Raw genomic sequence first — 21,587 nt, 5'->3', positions numbered from 1 at the left:
ATAATAATAATAACAATAATAATAATAATAATAATAATAATAATAATAATAATAACAACAATAATAATAATAATAATAATAATAATAATAATAACAATAATAATAACAATAATAATAATAATAACAATAATAATAATAAAAATAATAATAATAATAACAATAATAATAATAATAATAATAATAATAATAATAATGTCGGTGGGGCGCAAGTTTGATGTCGATCCAAAAAGTGCCAAAAAAGTCACCTAACTAACATTGCCTTTTGTCAAACATGAAATTCAACGCTTGGCCACGCCCACACCAGGTGACGAAAACGTAAACCCTTTAATAACTTTTGATGGTTAGGGTTTCTTGCAGACACTCGCCAAGTTTGAAATCGATCTGAAAACTGCATGGGAGGAGGTTGCAAAAGTACAAAGCATAAAATTGACCAAAAAGTAACTGAAATGGTTACTTTAATGAAATATGGCCGACTTCCTGTTGGCTTTAGGTCATGGCAACAATATATATTTTTTTAAGTCGAGCGATGTCACATACCCGTCCCGAATTTTGTGAGTTTTCCTGAAAAACAGGGAATGGGTTTGATTTCTTGTTATTTCTAGGGGTGCCCGCGAGCCATCGCCACCCCCATGCACGGGACCCATAGAATATCAAATGCCTCGCCGGGACTGATGCCTCGAGTGTGCAAAGTTTGGCGAATTTTTCGGGCGGGATGAGGCCCCGAGAAGCCGGTTCAAAAAGGCTGAAGAATCGGAAGAAGAGGAACAAACAATAACAACAGGGTCTTCGCCCACATGCTGCGGCTCGGACCCTAATAAACACTACATCGTGGAGTTGACGGTAGTGACCTTCCTCCCATCGTGGCTGGGCTCCCAGACTCTGAGCAGCAGCTGGACCTTTTTATTATTTTATTCCTTTAAACGTCATACGCTGCTGGGGCCTATTACCAGGAGCTGGGGCCAGTTAAGTTTGATGGAGCTCTCCTCACGCTCCTCCCTCAAGGTCCACACGTCCCCGCACGTCCGGATTCCTCGGACGCATAAATTCGTCAACCCTGGTGGGGGCTTTTTTTTTTTTTTTCGGCCTGCGCTGCATTAGCCTCCATCCCATAACTCTGCAAACATCCAGGCTCCCGGGGTCCCGGGGTAGCCGGGCCCCGAGGTCCTGCCAATTAAGGGCCGTTTCTTTCGGGGGGAAACAGATCCAACGCTCCGCGCCCGGAGGATTCGCGACGTCATATTTCATCGGACCTGATGAAGACGCCCTGCGACGCCTCTGACCCGTCTGGAGGTCGGCGGCGCAGGGAGCTCCCCCTTCGTCGCCCTCCCTTCATCGCTCCCCCTTCATCGCTCCCCCTTCGTCACTCTCCCTCCGTCGCTCCCCCTTCGTCACTCTCCCTCCGTCGCTCCCCCTTCGTCACTCTCCCTCCGTCGCTCCCCCTTCGTCGCTCCCCCTTCGTCGCCCTCACTTCGTCGCTCCCCCTTCGTCACCCTCACTTTGTCGTCCTCACTTCGTCGCTCCCCCTTCGTCACTCCCCCTTCGTCACTCTCCCCTGTCGCTCTCCCTCCGTCGCTCTCCCTCCGTCGCTCCCCCTCCGTCGCTCCCCCTTCGTCGCTCTCACTTCATCGCTCTCCCTCCGTCGCTCTCCCTCCGTCGCTCTCCCTCCGTCGCTCTCCCTTTGTCGCTCCCCCTTCGTCACTCCCCCTTCGTCGCTCCCCCTTCGTCGCTCCCCCTTCATTGCTCCCCCTTCGTCGCCCTCACTTTGTCGCCCTCCCTTCGTCGCTCCCCCTTCGTCACTCTCCCCTCTCGCTCTCCCTTCGTCGCTCTCCCTCCATCGCTCTCCCTCCGTCGCTCTCACTTCGTCGCTCCCCCTTCGTCGCTCCCCCTTCGTCGCTCCCCCTTCGTCGCTCCCCCTTCGTCGCTCTCCCTCCGTCGCTCTCCCTCCGTCGCTCCCCCTCCGTCGCTCCCCCTTCGTCGCTCTCACTTCATCGCTCTCCCTCCGTCGCTCTCCCTCCGTCGCTCTCCCTCCGTCGCTCTCCCTTTGTCGCTCCCCCTTCGTCACTCCCCCTTCGTCGCTCCCCCTTCGTCGCTCCCCCTTCATTGCTCCCCCTTCGTCGCCCTCACTTTGTCGCCCTCCCTTCGTCGCTCCCCCTTCGTCACTCTCCCCTCTCGCTCTCCCTTCGTCGCTCTCCCTCCATCGCTCTCCCTCCGTCGCTCTCACTTCGTCGCTCCCCCTTCGTCGCTCCCCCTTCGTCGCTCCCCCTTCGTCGCTCCCCCTTCGTCGCTCTCACTTCATCGCTCCCCCTTCGTCGCTCCCCCTTCGTCGCCCTCACTTCGTCGCTCCCCCTTCGTCACTCTCCCCTGTTGCTCTCCCTCCAGCGCCCTCACTTCGTCGCTCCCCCTTCGTCACTCTCCCCTCTCGCTCTCCCTTCGTCGCTCTCCCTCCATCGCTCTCCCTCCGTCGCTCTCACTTCGTCGCTCCCCCTTCGTCGCTCTCACTTCGTCGCTCCCCCTTCGTCGCTCTCCCTTCGTCGCTCCCCCTTCGTCGCTCCCCCTTCATCGCTCCCCCTTCGTCGCTCCCCCTTCGTCGCTCTCACTTCTTCGCTCCCCCTTCGTCGCTCCCCCTTCGTCGCCCTCACTTCGTCGCTCCCCCTTCGTCACTCTCCCCTGTTGCTCTCCCTCCGTCGCCCTCACTTCGTCGCTCCCCCTTCGTCACTCTCCCCTGTCGCTCTCCCTCCGTCGCCCTCACTTCGTCGCTCCCCCTTCGTCACTCTCCCCTGTCGCCCTCCCTTCGTCGCTCTCTGACTGGGCGGAGTTCTGCTGTGCTGTTCAGGTGCCTCGGAGGTTTTCCACGTCCTTCTGAGAGAGATCGTCTCCGGACGGTGATGTTTGGACCTCCTGGGGGGCGTCCTGCTTCTCTCTTCGGGCTACATTAGGGTCCTTCCAGAGTCCACCAGATCCTCACGGTCCTGGAGACAAGATCCTCCCGGTCCTGGACTTCCTGGTCCTTTTTACCCTGCATCTCCTGCAAACTGGCTTTAAAATCATAATAACTAAAAAATATTGCATAACTAAAAATATTTTGCTGCACAAATTTAGCCCCAGAAGGTTTTTGACGATGGTTTTGGCCGCTCCGTGCATTCATATCGATTTAAAAACAAATAGAATTTAGAATTCAGAGGAAAAAACTACCAAATAAAACACGCATTGTTCTGCTGACAACGTCCCATCAATGTCAAACTCCCGAATCTTTTTTTGTTTTTGTTTACAATGCTGAATACAACCCGATGACGCATTTTATTTTATTCTCCTGATCCGGTCCCAGGGGCAGGTGTGGTCCTGGCCGGAGGTCCGGGTGGTCGTTTGGGGGGCCCCCGGGGGCCAGCGGGCCCTCCTGACTGAAGCGCTGAATCCTGCAGCTAAACCTGTTAGCACACGCGCCGCTTCTCCGGCCTTTCACACGTACGCCGCTAATGAGGCTCCCAAAAGCTGACCTGGAGGAGGTGGAGGAATTGGAGGAGGGCCTGACCCCCGCCCGGGAGTCCGAGCGTTGGGCGGGAGGGATCGGCCTCGGAGCAAATCACTGCTGACAGCAACCACCCCCCCATCCCCCACCCCCCGACACCCCCCCCCAAAAAAAAACCTGCAGAAGTTTGCAGCCGTGGGACGTGGGACGTGAGCCAAGTTGTGTTTTTTTTTTTCCCGTTTTTTTTCGTTTTAATTGCTTTTGAATCTCCAGCGCGTGTGTTCTTGGACTGAGAGCAATTTCAATGTTATTTGCTTTATTTCTGGCTTCCCTTAGCGGTTGATAATGATTACGTTTCTGGTTCACACTTCTTGGGATTGATGGTGGAAGTACTTGTATTTGGAGTCCGGATCCCAGGCCTGAACCTTTAGAGGGAACGCTTGAATTACGGAGTCATGTTTGGAAGTTTTTGAATAATTAATAGATACGACTGAAGAACTCAAATAGTGCAATGACGCAGACTATACATTTATAATGTTCTTATTTAGGGGGGTTGTTGCCTATTGGCTGACTACTCCTACTCCTGCTGCTGAAAGAGTAATTACGTTTAAATAATTATTATTATTATGTATTATTATTATTACTAACTCTACTACTACTAACACTACTACAACAATAATATTATAACACCATTTGTGTCATGCTTGATCCTCAGAACATCCTCAATGTTCATATTAAAATGATTAATTTATTCGATATATATTCGAAAATTCCTGTCTATTATAGAGATTGTTGTTGTCGTCGTTGTCGTTGATGTTTTTGTTGTCGTTGTTGTTGTTAGGGGTCCAGGCCGCAGGACCAGGAAGACCTGGAAAACCTCCAGGCACCTGAATAGCAAAGCAGAACTACTGATAGTGTTCGGGGAAAAAAATTTCTCTGGATTTTGAAAAACGAAAACAATTTGAAGCAGAACAACAGCGGAGGCTACGAAACACGGTGGACATCTCGTTCGAACTGCTACGTCACAAACACCTCGAGGTTCAACTTTCATCCAGATCGATCGACTTACGGAGCAGAAATTAGTGAAAAACCGACCAAATTTTACCCCAAATAATCAGCTGGTCCTGCTTGACTGACACGTCACCGTAAACAAAATGAACGAGATGAGATTTGAATGAAGACACTTTATACTAGTTACTATAAATGTACAGATTCCGATTCAGAATCCTAACTCTTTGGGGATACGTAACCCTGCATTTTTTTATTTGATTTTTTTAAGCGATCTGACCAACATGTTGAATGAGCTTAATTAAGAGCTGCAAGGAAAAGACAAAACGGTGGTCAACATGATCAGTTCAGTTAATGCTTTCAAATGAAAAATGCAACTTCTCCATGCAGTGATGCAAGGTACAGCAACATACTTACAGCATTATATATATATATATATATATATATATATATATATATATATATATATATATATATATATATATATTTAAATTCATATATTTAGCATTTTTTAATGCAGGTAGATCATTTTGACATGGAAATTTAAAAGTAGCTGGCAAACTGAAAAATGATGGACACCCCTGCACATGAACTGACAACAAGGTAGGTTACAACAATGACAAAGTTTGGTTTAGGTAAAAAATAAATGTTTTTTTGAATAATCGTCATGTATAAACAGTTTCCTACAGCTAAACCCCACAAACTTAAATGAAAAGACAGAAGGTGTTAAGTATTGAAATTTTTTTCCATAATAATTCTAATGACAAATTTATGTTAAAGTTTCAATAAATCTTGTCTGCATTACAATAACATTTTCTTATATTTATAAAATAAAATGTATTTCTGTTTATAGTTACGCAAAGTAATTACGTTTGTTTTTATTGTTCCTGATGCGAAAAAATTGCCAAAGGTCCAAGACAATAAAGAAGCCATGGTCCAAAAAGCCAGCCCTCGAGGTCAGCCCTTGTTGATTTGTCCAGATGTAACTCCACCATGCATTTCACAGAAACCTTAATACTACGTACCTAAAACAAATATACTGGACCCTGTGTAATGCTGCCTGCAGCTATATTTATTATCATTATTATTATTATTATATATTTTGGTTAGAAGCAAGTAGACTAAAAGATAAAACACATTTAGTATTATATTTAAAGTTATTATGATTATATTTATTGATTCATCATATCAAGTATCTCAATATCATTTCATATTTGACATCATTTTTATTCCATTCAATTTGAATCTGCTTGGCCAAGAAGTGGTCATGAAGTCAACAACTATTTTATTTGATTAAAAATAAGAATATAGAATTATCTGGGCTAAAGAGCACAGGAATTCAGATCCCGAAATAATGATTTTCTTTCCCGTAAATTAAGTTTTCAACACGCGAGCAGGCAAATGAAATAAAAACTAAACAAATAAGCAGACCACTCGCCGTGTTATAACAGAGCTCGCTTTTCTTTTGTGTTTTTTTTTTTTTTTATTGAGGAGAGTCAAGTTGGGCTGTCCATTTTTAGAAAATAAACCAATGACAATATTACAAATAATGAAATTGTTACATCATTCACAGGGTTACAGTCAATATACATTTATACAGAAACACAGGATCTCCCACGTACAGGTCACAGTGGGCTGAGCTGGCACCGCTCAGGACCTGGGGCCAAAACGCCAGACCCCTGCTAGTGTGTGCACCATCAGCCAGGGTGGTGGTGGGGCGGGGTTCACGGGGTTCGGGAGCAACATGGGTGGGTGTTCGGCGGGTTGTGTTAGTGCAGGGAAGCAAACAGTGGTAAGAGAAACCGTACGGAAGATGGATTCACCCGCCTGGCGGCTATGTTCCCTACTCTATATCTACACCTTCTGCTGTTGTTCCTTCTGAACGGGAGGTTTTCAGCCGCTGTGCCGTGAAAATGCTTTGAATTCCACTTCAAAAATATAAAGATTGGAAATTAGCTCTTGTGTCGCAAGATCCGGAGTGACTCCCGACTCCTGAGGAAAGCTCCTCCTGCATCACTTACTATTATTAGTCCATAATAATAATAATCATAATAATAATAATAACAATAATTATAATTATAATAATAATTATTATAATAATAACAATAATAATAATAATAATAATCCCACCTCTATGTGTTTGTGGTGTTTCTAGTGGTCAGCAGGACTGTGGTATGGTGCTGTGGGATTGTTTCAATGTAAAAAATGTTGCCGTGCAAAAAAACAAGTTGGGGAACACTGCGTTGGAGCTCCACCGCGGCAGCAGGGGGCGCCGCAGAGCTTTTCTTTTTCGTTCCAATCCCCCCGCCCCCTCCCCGCCCCCCCCCAAAAAATGAGGCCATTTTCTGCCACAGCGGCAGCCAGACTCGCCTTCCAATCGGACTTGGGTGTCGTTCAAAGCGTCGCCCGGCGGGTGCAGCCGGCGCAGCTTGTGTTTCTGCGACGTGCAACACCCACTCTTCACGCTCTCCCTCCGCCCTTCAAAAGCTGGCAGCCAGCGAAGGTGGTGTTCGCTGCGTCCGCCCAAAGAAAAAAGCAGGGGGAAAAAAAGGCCACAACAAACACGAAAAGCTCCACGGTGTTTTGCTGACAAGTCGTGTCGGCATATGCGCCTCTGGAACCAGATTCTACCAACACACATGGAATCATCCGTCGCAGCGTTTTGACACGGTCGGGTGGAACCCCGAGGGGGCTCTTCTTAAAACACCTTTTCGATGACTGTCGCCAGCGATGGATAAAGTTTAACAGAAAGGAGTTTTGCTCAATCAACTGCCGCAAATGACTGTTTGGAGGGCGGCACGTCGCCGTGCCTCACCGCATCCCCAAATCTTCACCGAGACGTTCGGTGGAAATAGAAATCGAAGTAGAACGTTCCAAAGGGGCAAACTTTCAAAACTAAAAAGGTATTTGAATACTTAAAGTGGCCGATAAATCTTATTCCGGAAATTCTTCCAAATAGTCCGATCGTGCGTAACCAATAGAGGCATAATTGACGCGGGTAAATATGTTAAAATATAATATTAATCTTCACATTGCCAAGAATCCACTGCAGAACAACAACGCCGCCGGCCACGGTCCCAGCAGATCACTCTCTGCTCTCAGTCTAAAATTCGATTTTTTTTAGCAGCTTTTGTTGTTCTTGACTCAGGCTTTCGGTGCGTGAAATATCAGCGGCGCTTCTTCTCGGAAAGGGGACGTTGGAGTCAGTCGAGATGAAAGATAAAAGTGCAGAAGCAGAAACGTCTCCAGCCCCCAGAGACGCTTCTCTCCCTTTCGTGTTTTTTGTTTTTTTCTTTTAGAAGCCGAGGGCGGCTTCACTCGCTGCGGACTCCACAGACTCTCGTTTCGCCGCTCGCTGCCAAACAATTTAGCGTCCGATCAGCGGACGCCGACTGTTTTCCAGCAAAGTCATTCAGGAGGACGCCACCGACTCCCCCTGGCGGCGTCCAAGCCATTCTTATCAATTAGTATGTCCGCCACACCTTCCCGGCCATAAAGCACTGACCGCTTCATCCGGCTCAAGGATAATCACTCCGTTAATAACTCAAAGCCTCGCCGGCCTCCACCCGCGAGCATCCAAATGAGCTTGGACGGAGACGGAGAGACACGGTTGCACACGTCGGGCTTTCGTCCAAAGCAAAAACGCAAGATTTCCACTGGGAATCCACCGACTGGGTCTACAGCGACGACCTGGCTCCGGCGTATATTTCACCGTTGTCGCGGAAGCAAAGGATGGAGGAAGGAGGAGGGAGGAGGGCGCTCCGAGCCGCCAGGAAGCTTCCACTGAAACATTGTGAACGAAAAAACGGGAGGGGGAGGGCGGAGGGGCTGACGTAGCAGTGGGGGGGGGAGGATGAACATCCGTAGCATCCTCGGGACCCACCGCAGGGGGTCAGGAGGTTCGGGAGAGGACCGACCCCGTGTTGGTATGGAAGCATTTCCCGCAGCCCCGTGGACTCCCGCCGCCAGCCCCACCAGGAGGAAGGAATCGCTATTGATAACCTAAGGCGGCCATTTTGCCGCGGGGCGGAGGGAGCGGCGGCTCGCGCGGGGGGTGGGGTGGGTGGGTGCGTGATCACGGGGAAGCGGAGGGAATAACCGTCGCGTCGTCGGGCAGGGCCCCCTGGTGGGCGAGCGCCGCTTTAATCGCCTGTTTTTGTAAACCTTGATGATCCGTCATCTCCACGCTAACGTCACACACACGCACACACACAGAGAGAGAGAGAGCGAGAGATGATCGGTTCTCTCTCTCGCCCTCTTTTCTCTCTCTTGTATGTCACCCCCCCTCCCCTCCTCCGCCATTTCACCCCCCCCCCCAAAAAAAAACCTCATCCACCGCGCTGCCCGAGACAAAAGACAAAAATTGACTGCTAGCTCTCCGTTCATCAGAAAGTTTGTTTGTTTGTTTTTTTCACAGAAAACCATACAATAAGTGTAAATATATCATCTATAAAATTAAAACAAAACAAAAAAGAAACAGAAAAGAAACAGAAAATAAAAACCCTGCCACAGGGAAATGCCCTGTTTATCTACACAGCTTGCTGCGCCATAATGTTTTAATTTAGATGGAAGATCCAACACACCCCCAGCCCCCTCCCGCCCAAAATAGAAAACCCGCTCGTGAAAATAATACTTATAATAACAATATTTTTTTTTACAATATTAATAATGGTTATAACTTAACTCGTTATTGTTTTTCCGATTCCTTTTTTTTTTTTTTTTTTGGGGAGGTCCATGGATCTCTGATCAGCCCGATTGAGGAAGGAAGGTTTATTGTTCGCTGTAGAAACGGCCGTATGGTACCAAAAAACTTCACCTCAAAAAACCTCATCAACATAAAAATGTCATTTCAAAAAGGAAAACTCTGGAAGAAAGAAATACACAAAACTCTAATGTAAGCACGTTATACTCCGTAAAGTGTGTCAAATCCCCCCCCCCCCCCCAAAAAAATTGAAAAATAAAAAGAGTCCTGCTAAACGGCAGCAACGCCAAAGTCGTGTGAAATCAATCAGTCTCTCAGCGTGCGACCAAACACGAGCCCCGGCTGCTTGTGCACCTCAAATAACCCTTGTCCACGCGCACACACACACATCACAAACATCATGCATGCGCGCACACACACACATGCACACACGCACACACACGCGCACACACACACACACACGCACACACACACACACCTGGTGCAGCAGAAGAAAAAAACAGGGGAAAATGCTGTAATGTGGCGTAATCTGTTCTGTGTAAACAAGAGAGGGAGTCTCACCCAGAAGCATCGTTCTGCTTCCTGTTTCCGTTCAGAAAGTAGGTTAAATGCTGTGGTTTTGTTTTCTTTTTGGAAGTCATTCTCTTAAATTCACCTTTTATTTTTATTTTTTTGCAATAAAAAAAAAAAAAGAAAAAAAAACCCACGACTGGCGTCAGCCTTGAACTGTCGGCTCGGAAGCGTCGCCTCAGTTTGTGATTCCAACCGTTTCGGTTCGTTTCAAACCATTGTCTCTGTGATATGTAGAGGGTGAGGGGGGGGGGGGGTGCAGTGGAGAACGGATCCCGTTTGGCAAACTATGTGGAAGGAAGGAACAAGTCCAAAAAACGATATGTGTCATATCGACGGAAGCAAAGTGAGCGAGTGAGAATCTTCGTCACAAGAAATGTCACACGAGAACAAAAAAATGACCAAAAAAAAAAATAATAATAATAATTTTTTTGTTTTTCCTTTTGAGTGTGGATTTGAATCGGCTAAATAATCATGAATCGCAATTATTATTTTTTTATCCAGACGGCAGTCCGTGCCAAAGCCGTGTCCGTTTTATTATTCCTTTTCTATTCTTTTTTTTTGTTTTTTTTGTTTTTTAAATCCTTTTTTCTTTCTTGTTTTTTTTTTTGTTCCCCCCCCTCCCAGCTTTTAAACCTCCCGTGGAAACGTCGGGGAGTTCAAGTCCGGTCCCTTCCGCTCCTCTGCTGCCTTGCACCCGGCAACGGAAGAAGCACGTTTCCCCGAGGCGTCCGAAATAATAATACAAAAAAAATGAGGAAGAGGAGGAGGAGCAGGAGGAACAGGAGGAGGAGGAGGAGGAGGAGGAGGGTCTCATCTCCTCCGCCCTTCTTTCTTTCCTCTCCTTCTTCTTGTTGCCCTTTTAAAGGGTAGCTTTCCTACTCTGAAATCATTTCTCTATATTTATAGACTCCTCCATCCATCCATCCATCTAATCTCCGCCTTTCTTTTGTTTTCATTTAAAAAATTCTTTACAAAAATGTATTTTTTGGGGGGGGGGGGGGGGTGATGAACACAAAAAAATGGTGGAAGATTGAAGAAGAAAAAAAAAGTGTTGCTGGTCAGTTTGGGAATTCCAGGGGGAGGAAGCAACACATGGACACGTTTTTCGGCAAACCCCCCCCCCCCCCCCCCCCCCCCTGCCCCTCCGCCCCACCCGCCCCAGGAGCTGATCCCGGGGATGGTGTGATGGAGGAGGAGGAGGAGGAGGAGGAGGGCGCGGCTGGGGGATGACGGGAAGACCAGATTAACTGTCACTTAAATCAACACACCCTCCTCCTCTTCCCCCTCGGCATCATCCTCTTCATCATCCCCCTCTTTGTGGTCACCATCATCCTCGTCATCCTCTTCATCACCCCCCTCTTCGTCATCACCATCATCCTCGTCATCCTCTTCATCATCCCCCTCCTCGTCGTAATCCTCTCCCCGCCCCATCGCTCGGGTGGGGTCAGACCTCCACCGACTGGATCTGGTTCATCTGCGCCCGCATCATCTGGACGCTGTTGAGGATCTTCTTCTGGTGTCCGGCCAGCGTCACGCCCACCCGGAGGATGTCCCTGCGGGCGGAGGAGACGGGTGGAGGTCCGAACCACAGTAGTTAGTACTTTGCTTTACTAGTGTCGCTAGTTAGTGTGACAGTAACTAGTACTTTGCTTTACTAGTGTCGCTAGTTAGTGTGACAGTAACTAGTACTTTGCTTTACTAGTGTCAATAGTGTGACACTTACTAGTTATTTTCTTTACTAGTGTTACAAGTTAGTGTGACAGTAACTAGTACATTGCTTTAGAAGTGTCAATAGTGTGACACTTACTAGTACTTTGCTTTACTAGTGTGACTAGTTAGTGTGAAAGTAACTAGTACTTTGATTACTAGTGTTACTAGTTAGTGTGACAGTAACAAGTACTTTGCTTTACTAGTGTCAATAGTGCGACACTAACTAGTACTTTGCTTTATGAGTGTTACTAGTTGTGGCAGTAAATAGTCTTTTGCTTTACTAGTGTGACTAGTTAGCGTGACAGTAACTAGTACTCTGCTTTACTAGTGTTAATAGTTAGTGTGACAGTAACTATAATTGCTTTACTAGTGTTAATAGTTAGTGTGACAGTAACTAGTACTTTGCTTTGCTAGTGTTAATAGTTAGTGTGACAGTAACTAGTACTTTGCTTTGCTAGTGTTAATAGTTCGTGTCAACAAATTGGTTTCAGTTGAGTCCATGTCCACTCCTGTAACAGGACATGTTGATGTCTACCCTGCTCAGCATGAAGCCTTTAATGCGTCCGTGTATGAATTCCACTTTTATTTTGGCCAAAGTGAAGCACTGGGGTTACGTTATCTAGTCCTGGATCTCTTTGGTGGCCGTTCAGACTGTATTGATTAAAACCTGCGTGGGTATAAACAAACTCTACTTGCGGTGAATTCATAACTAACCTCAGGGACTTTGTTCGTTTTTTAATCCCGATGTGATTAAAACCTGTTGCTGGCAGGCGACACTGGAGCGACTCTGCCTTGTTTTGTCAACATACTCCATCTAATATGTTTAATGGGTCTGCCTGCCTTGGCTGGCATTCCAAACACCATTAATCCCAGTGACTCAAGATGCTTCAAATGAGCGGCGTTGCCACAAACACACACACACACACACACACACACACACACACACACACACACACACACACACACACACACACACACACACACACCATTCTCACATCTCCATCTTTAGAAGAGAAGGCTGGTGAACACATGGTGGAGGAAACGGAGCTCCGTCATCGCTTGGAGCTCCACCACCGCTGCAGTGTTACGACCTGCTAATTGCACGCAGGGCAGCCAGAGTCAGGGTTTTTACGACCAGCCACAGACGGAGGCTGCCGCTGGTTGGGGGATTTTTACTTTTGGGGGAGGGAGGTACATACTGCAGCATCCCACCCGCCTCGCATCACCAACACACCCCAACCCTGACCCAGCACTTACTCCATGGTCATCTGGGACACCACGTCGAAGGTGGAGAAGTCGGCGCCGGCGAAGCTGTCCTTGTACTGGCCCATCTTGATGGCGTCCAGCCACTCGTCCACGGTGCTGAAGCTGGAGAAGTCTGGGACGCTGCGGTCCAACAGGGGGAGGTGGACGCTGGTGGAGAGAGAGCAAACGGCCGAGTTTACACCAACGAAGAACACCAAATAAACCCTGCGCTCATGATAGATAGATAGATAGATAGATAGATAGACAGATAGATTGATAGATAGATAGATAGATAGATAGATAGATAGATAGATAGATAGATAGATAGATAGAAATGATAAATGTGGTAATCTACAATAACTAATGAAATAACCTGAATAGTGAACCAGGAAGACAAACCTAAAGATTAAAAATAAAAATAAATAAATGACAACAATAATATATACATATTTATATACACCACACCACTGACAGGACAAACGGTGAACCAGCGACAGGGTCATGGACGCCCAAGGCTCATTGATGCACGTGGGGAGCGAAGTCTAACCTGTCTGGTGCGATCCCACAGAAGAATTACTGAAGCACAAATTTGTGTAAAAGTTAATGCTGCTCTGATAGAAAGGAGTCAGAACACACAGTGCATCACAGCTTGATGTGTATGGGTACAGCAGTGTAGCTGCAGACCGGTCAGAGTGTCCATGCTGACCCCTGTCCACCTCTGAAAGCCCCTACAATGGGGACCTGAGTGTCAGAACTGGACCATGGAGCGATGGAAGAAGGTGGCCTGGTCTGATGGATCACTTTTTCTTCTACATCATGTGGATGGTTGGGGTTAGGGTGCGATCCCATCGAGCATCTGTGGGATGTGCTGGAACAACAAGCCCCAGCACCGGGGGCCCCACCTCACAACTTCCAGGACTTAAAGGATCTGCTGCTAACGTCTTGGAGCCAGATACCACAGGACACCTTCAGAGCTCTTGTGGAGTCCTTGCCTCCACGGGTCAGAGCTGTTTTGGCGGCACGAGGGGGAGCTTCACAATGTTAGTGATGGTTTTAATGTTGTGGCTGATTGGTGTGTATATATATATATATATATATATATATATATATATATATATATATATATATATATATATATATAATTTCAGCTCAATCATTGAGTCGCTGAGTTTCTTGAAGACAGCCCAGATGGGAATACACTGGAGTCCTTCTGGAGGGTATATTCCTGAGCCAACAGTTTCCAAACTAATTCCGAGTGAAAGTTGCGCTTTTCAAAATGAAGTGATTCCTCGTCTTGTCGGAGCCAACGTGTCCACAGAGTGTCTGTGGAAAATCTGGCAACGGCCGTCCTCCACCCTGCACTCATCCAGACGTAATGGAAGACAGCGTTCCCGGCCTCACAAAGAGAACCAACTAATCCAACAACCCCAAAGCAGAAGCAGCAGCACCATCAACATTTTTTTGTTGTGAAAATTGTGCAGCGGCTTTACATTTTGGGGGATTGCGGGGTGGGTGGTTGTGTGCATGTGCGTGTGTGTGCGTGTGTGTGTGTGGGGGGGGGGGGGCTACGGGACTCGAAACGGGGAATATCGAACCGAATGGCTTTGATTTGCAGAAGCGCCCGGCGCCATGAGAAACCGGAGTCGCTGTGTGGCTGAGCGGGAAGTGGACCGGGGTCCGGACGTTTCCTGTTACAGCGACGGCAAATCAAACGCATTGGAAGGTTTGAAAGACGTTGGGGCGGTTTGGCGGACACAGATTACACAGATTAGGCCTGACCTCAGACTAAATCTCACTTTTTAATCCGGACTAACTGAAACAGCCTTGCTCAGTCGCGGTCTGAAAATCGTCCCAGACTCAAGTCTTGGTTTATAGAACATGATTTCCAGAAGGAAGATTACAGCTTATCTCGGCCTAAGTGAAGTCTTAAATTAAATCCTTGGATTAATGGGCGTGGCCTCCAGGTGGATCTGGACTGAGACCAGCACCAAGACCAGACAGAGGGAGTTGACGAGTCCTTCACCTTAGTCTAGGACTTCTTGGTCTGGAACAAATTAATCTCAAATTGAGCAACTTCTCAGAAAGGCATTTTTAAATTCTGGATTCATTTAAAGCGGATGATCTTAGTCCTGATTTAGATTAAACTCTACAAGGCGAGTGTCAACTTGTTTTAAAATTTAAAATTCAAATTCGAAATATCCCAGATGCCGCTCGGATGCCGTGGAGCCCGACTGGGTCAGATTACTACGTAACGGGGTCAGTTCCTGAACACAAACTACCTGGAGACGTTCCTAATTATTTACATAATCCACAGGATTACCAAGGATTAATAATCCCATCAGAATGAGTTTAGGTCATTTTCACATTGGATGACTCACTTTTTTCAATTTTGTTTGGTTGTTTTTTTTACCTAAACCTTATCCCGCGCCGCAGTGGGCTGAAGCTTTTCTCTCAATACCGGATCAATATTTAAAGATTCTGATGTAAATCACTTTGGTCGGCTCCCAATGATCGAAAAATTCGATTTAGGTAAAAGAAAGAAAAAAAACAAAAAAAAAAAAAAAAAAACAGAGTTTAACTTAAAATCCAATTAAATTTTCAAAAAGTCTTCCACCCTCGCTCTCCTCCTGCTGCAACCCCCGACTTTCCCTCCAGGGATTACGGTAACAAAGTCTTATCTTAAATCCACTATTTACACTAAATAGAAACCAGGAGCCAAAACAGACCAAAACATTTTAATTCCACTAAACTGCATTTTAAATTACAACAAAAATAGTTGCAATACGCCGTATGATGTCTTCAATGTAGTTTACATAAAAATATGTATAACGTCGGTCAAATCTTTCGGTAAATCCTTAAAGAGGCGAAGGGGCTGAGGTTCTGCGGTTCTGTTCTTTCCACTTTGATGGAAATGAGTCGTGATGATCCCACTGTGCGTGTGAATGTCCGCGCGTGCGCGTGTTTTTCATTTAGCGTGAAGACCAGAGATGCTCTGAATGCGTGAGCACTCAGGAAACCCTTCAAAGTGCCAGAGAACACCAGCTGTAAACACCGCTCCACATCCAGGACCCAGCTCTTCCAGCAAAAAGTTCCAGAATTATTTAGAGTAAGTCATCATGTAATCATCATGCAAGTTTAACGACTAAATTCCACTTTTTTATTATCATTATTTTTTATACCAAATATGACTGATAACATAACTTTTTTTCCACAATCCAACCAAGTAATCCCATTTATTTATAAATAGTTATCAGATTTATTTAATGTTTTATGTAAGAATGAATAATTAATTTAATGTGCATTGTATTAATTAAAAATAGATAATAATAACCAAGCACTTTATCAATCATCTAAGCATTATTTTTAAAATTGAAAATACACTCACTTAGTATTCAAATATATTTTTTTCTAAGGTTCTTTTAAAAGTCATGGTACAGCATGTTTTTACTTTTTCTTTTTAGCATATCTAAGTAATCAACCTCCCTTTGGTGAAGAATACTTGTTCCTTCCCTGTGTAAAGAAACTTCAGGGTAAACTTGTTTTTGTCTTGTTTTTTGAATTAAGTATGAATCTATAATTATCTATAATGCATGTACATAACCACCAATAAAACCTTTAAATTGTGAAAAGGAGATATCCTCAACGATCAATAATGAGAGCAAATGGGTGGGTCCTTTGTGAAGAAAAACCCAACAAAAAAAACATCCTTATTCCTTATTGTGTACTTGTTTTGTGCATAATATATTTTAATAAAAAATGAAAAAATATTTTTATTACATTTTTATAAATACATTTTATTTAATCATTGTATTATTATTATTAGTATTATTATTATCATAATTATTAGTGTTATTTTTTTATTATTATTCATAATTATTAATAGTTATAATATTTGAAAATATTTATAAAGTGGTTGTCTGACAGCACAATTGGAAATGAGAAGGAAATTAAATGAATGGAATAGAACCTCAATTCCTCAACATAGCATTTTGAAATGAACTTGAATTGTGAAGTGATTATACGGCGATATGGTGCAAAATACTCCACTCACCCTGAGGACAGCGGGGTCATGGCCTTCAGGGTGTTGGGGTTGCGGATCATCTTGTCCAGGTTGTTGACGATCTGGCTGAACTTGGGCCGGTTGTTGCGGTCCTTCTGCCAGCAGTCCAGCATGAGCTGGTGCAGGGCGCTGGGGCAGTCCATTGGCGGGGGCAGCCGGTAGTCCTGCTCGATGGCGTTGATCACCTGCAGGGGGCGACACAGATCTCTCAGGGCTGCTAGGAGGAGGCTCCACGGGTGGTGGCTTGGTGGGAAAAAGGCGGGGGAGAGGGGGGGGGGAGAGGGGGCAATCCCATTGGGGAGCGTCCTCTCGAGGCAGGTGGCGGACCCCTAGAGGTCATTTCAGACGTTACACCTGGTTTTGCCTGCTTGCCCCTGATATCTTTTACGTTTTTTTTTTAAATATATACCGTATATAGTATATATAAAAATATGTATGAATATAAAACATATATATATATGGGTTTATGTATGTTTTCGTTTTTTTCACATATATAAATAAAAATAAATATATGTGTTTGTGTATATACAGTATGTAGGTATATATATTAATTTATTACAGTATGTATATATATTAATTTATTTGAATATATTTTTTGTATATTTCTTATTTGTATTTTTTGTATTTTTTGTATTTTTTGTATATTTGTAAATTTACTCTCCCTGCAAAACATTATTCCATTGTCCATTGTGTCTTAATTGTCCATTGCAATTACTGGTTACACTCCCATTACTATTATCCGCACGAGTGCAGAGATAATTGTGGAATTCCAAGAAAATAATCAACAAGAGTTGTAGTAATCTTCCACCACCGGGCTTCCTGGTGATGAGCATCTGGTAACATCTTTCCTGAAACATATCATGGCGCGTCCGTGATATGTTTCAGGAAAGAAACCATGAGTGTGCACCTTGACATTTATTTTCTCTGAAATTATTAGTAACTTGTCAACACTTGTCAAAGCAGCTCTTCTCTGGGTCTTTCAACGACAGAATGAAAGCAGAGGCCCCCACGACCTCTGCAGTTATTTCTGTGTGTTCTTGCTCGGTGGAATAGGACCAACAGTTTGAGAATGTACATAACATACTCAAGATTAGGGAAACATATACTTTTGCACAAATTATCCTCAATGAAGTTCCATTTGAGAAAACCACCTCTAATTAGTGAACCGGGCTGTTAAACTAACCAGCCAACTCTTTAACGACATAATTCCTCAGGATCGATGGTGATTCTCTATTCTCCGCTGCTGTGGAACTAGTCCACAGAAATTTCCCTGTAGGTCGTATATATTTATTTTGAGATCGTTTCTATCCCGATTTTGCAAATCAGCGGCAGAGCTGCGTCAAGGTGACGTCATGTGGGGGCCACGCTGCTTTACCTCATCTGCACGTGGGAGCGAATGTCAACACACATGGTGGAACGCGGCGTTTCGGGAAGTGACTCACGGAGCGCGCACGGTGCTGAACACGTCCTTTGTTTACAACTTTTCAAAAGTGCGTTGATGGGAAAAAAAAAACCGGCCGTGTTTTGTCCCGGACGTCAAGTCGCGGTGCACGACGGCTCCAATTGTGGTTAGAACATTTGGCGTCTGCTGAGGGTGACTACCGAACCAAAGTGGCGTTTTTAGAAGCATGTTTGGCGATCGCGTTTCAGTGAATGAAAGTTTAGATCTTCAATAGTAAATATGTTAAAAGCCGAATTCTGATATATACATATATATCGCAAACTTTTTTTCGTCTTGTTTTGCCTATCGACATATGAAAGGACCTGTATCCTGATAAGAGATTTTGGTCACATTGCCCCAGCCTTACTTCCCCGTGATGTGTTTTTTTTCCCCGGTAACGGCCGAACACGGACGTGACGTGCGGTTTACTGGAGCCCGGCGGCCCAGGAGGATACTCCCGACGTTACTTCCCACAATCCCCTGCGCCGCGTCAGGGCGAGTGAAGGATCTTCCAATCAGAGGTGGATTAATCTCGTTCAGGGGGGACAACCCCGATGGAGCGGGAACACTATCTGCAGCCACTAATAAGATAAGCGCTGAGGTCCTCGGTCCCTCTTAGCACATTAGCGTGCGCACTTTCAATTTGAAACTATTTTCATTATCTCTCCATCCCATAATTTGCTCCCTCTCTTTTTCTCTCCTCCGCCACCCAGAGGGAGCTGGGAAGCGTGAGCGACGAGAGAGAGAGAGAGAGAGAGAGCGAGAGAGTGTGGCCTAGCACCGTCGTGCATTTCAAATGATCTGGTTACCTCGCCGTGGTGAGAGTGGGGGATTCTTTCTTTTTTTTTTTTTTTTATATATATAAAATGAAACCCGTGCGACAAAAAACCTCCATTTAGCTCAGGGAGACACAGACAATGGCAAAAAAAGATCCCCTCCAGACAAAGCTCCAGGCAAAAGGAAAAACACCCGTGTCTCAAGTGTGTAACAGAGTTTTTTGCTTGTCTTCATCGGAGTTCACACTAAAAGATGATGAAGTCCACTTCCTTCCCACAACCGTGACCAAACTTCGTACTTTTTGATGGTTCTAAAGAATACGGTACCAGATTATCCTGTGGTGCGACGGATATTACCAGGGTTTCTTTTTTTACTTTCCCCCCGACCTGGCATTTACACCGTGGCATTTAATGAGAATCCAATTTTCAGTTTGGAGGGAAGGGTTGGGGTCGGGCGGGGGTCATTTTAATAGCTATAAATCCCTCCATCCTCGGCGGTGATCTTGTAAATGGTGAAGGGCTAAGATAAGGATTTTGGGAGTAATGCACCTCATTGCTATGCCGAATTCATGGTGCAAGATTCTTAACAGTTCTGCTGCCAAAGAACTGAAGCGAGGTTCACACCACAAGGCCGCGAAGCAGATTTTGGGCCCGATTCCCCGCCCGTCCTTCCCGCGATTGTGAGAAACGTGACGATTTCTTCCATGGTTCTAAAGGTTATGGCGCCAGATCATCCTGTTGGTGTGAGGGACGGTTCCAGGTGGCGTAGGCTGTGGATCATCACGTGGGAAAGACCGAGAGCCGATCGGAGCCAAAACCACTTGGAAAAAAGCTGTTCAATTTATCAGGATATGTTGTTTGTGTGTGGGGGGGTCTCTCACATTTTGTCAATCTGTTAAGATTTGAAAACTCTTGCAGTGTGAGCCAGGCTCGAGGAGGAGAGGGAGGGGGAACAGAATCGTAAATTAGAGCGCAGATCAGTACGTACATCCTGATTGGTCATGTCCCAGTAGGGCCGCTCTCCGTAGGACATCACCTCCCACATGACGATGCCGTAGCTCCACACGTCGCTGGCGGAGGTGAACTTCCTGTACTGGATGGCCTCGGGGGCGGTCCATCGGATGGGGATCTTCCCTCCCTGCAAGCACAAAGAAGCACGAGCTGAGCGGGATAGAAAAGACGAAACCCGAGCCGCAAGACAAAGACAACGGTAACCCAAACTGAGGGGCTCAGAGCTGAGTGAAGGGACGTGGAAGAATGGAGGAAGAGGAGGAAGATGAGAAGAACCGGTCAAGTGGCGAGTCGCATCTTAATAGGGACATTTATTTGGAAAATGCATTTGAATACGTGTGTGTGGGAGTTTGTATGTACTGCAATATCCATATGTGGACATTTTATACATAACGATAATTGCTACCAACCTTTTGTTCTGGCGAGGATTACCAAAATATTTCACGGATCAAAATTGTATAGTCTTAAACAGAAATTACTAGACTTAGTTTACGGAAGTTTAATAAGATAAAATATTTATAAATATATATAAAATAAAAACTGAAATATCAATACGGTTATTGAACACACATTGTGTTTAATAATTATTATTATTATTGATAATAATAATAATAATAATAATAATAAAAAAAAATAATAATAATAATACATCGGTTGGCAAAATAAGATATTTTATCAATTATAAAATGCTTTAAAACGCGCTTTTAAACCAGTGTCGACAATAATATAAAATCAAAAAATGAAATGAATACATTTGTTACTGTGGTGAAACCAGGAGTAGTGGAGTATTTAATTTAAACATAAAGTGGTTCAATACATAGTTTAAACTTACTGGGATTCATGCCAGTTGTACCACTGCACTGCGTAGTATTCGCAATAAAAAACAGCCAGTACGACAAGCAGGATCGTTTCAATTCGGCAATTCTTCGACGCGGTTAAGTTGAGTAAAGGTAAAGTTGAAGATGCGGGTGAAGCTTCATACCAGGGCGCTGGTGTAGGTGGGGTCCGAGGTGTCGTCCTCCAGGAAGCGCGACAGCCCAAAGTCCGACACCTTGCACACCAGGTTGCTGTTGACCAGGATGTTGCGAGCGGCGAGGTCGCGGTGCACGTAGTTCATGTCAGCGAGGTACTTCATGCCCGAGGCGATGCCACGCAGCATGCCCACCAGCTGGATCACCGTGAACTGCCCGTCGTTTTGCTGGGAAACGGTTAGAAAACACAAAGTCAAGACGAGGAAAGTGAAAATGCCACTACTCCGCTGCTGTGTAATGTGTTGATTCACTATATTCACGTTTTCGGAGGCATTGGGTTGCACTTACACTACTTCAAACGCAATAAGGTGACGTGACGAGCCACTCCGATGTTCAAGCAGAAATATTCAGCAATTAAACTATACATATTACAAAGAACAGCCTACTACGTGGAAATTGCATGTTACCAAGCCACATTATTGGGAAACACAGCATATCCAAATAGATACAAAGGTCATGTCATATTACATGTAGGGCTGGGTATTGTTTAAAAAATGAGGATACCAGTACCAGTACCCTTAATCTGATACCGATACCAATAGAGTACTTCATTCTGTACCTTTT

At 45.3% G+C, this 21,587-nt stretch overlaps 1 protein-coding gene across 1 annotated transcript in view; it reads right to left on the bottom strand.

The window, feature by feature from the left end:
- Positions 1–10,980: 10,980 nt before the first annotated feature.
- ephb2b (eph receptor B2b) overlaps positions 10,981–21,587 on the bottom strand; it is a 163,736-nt gene continuing 153,129 nt past the window's right edge. The window contains exons 12-16 of the mRNA XM_080000916.1: positions 20,975–21,190; positions 19,970–20,119; positions 16,756–16,949; positions 12,717–12,872; positions 10,981–11,302 (exon numbers count right to left, since the gene is read on the bottom strand). Of these exons, the coding sequence (XP_079857042.1) occupies positions 11,194–11,302; positions 12,717–12,872; positions 16,756–16,949; positions 19,970–20,119; positions 20,975–21,190 (825 nt within the window). The 3' untranslated portion in view covers positions 10,981–11,193. The remainder of the gene's footprint in view (positions 11,303–12,716; positions 12,873–16,755; positions 16,950–19,969; positions 20,120–20,974; positions 21,191–21,587) is intronic.

Source organism: Zeus faber (assembly GCF_960531495.2).
Source record: "Zeus faber genome assembly, chromosome: 5".
In the NCBI taxonomy this organism is placed as follows: domain Eukaryota; kingdom Metazoa; phylum Chordata; class Actinopteri; order Zeiformes; family Zeidae; genus Zeus; species Zeus faber.
Note: the sequence above shows the minus strand (reverse complement) of the source record. Positions and strands in the feature narration are given on the sequence as shown.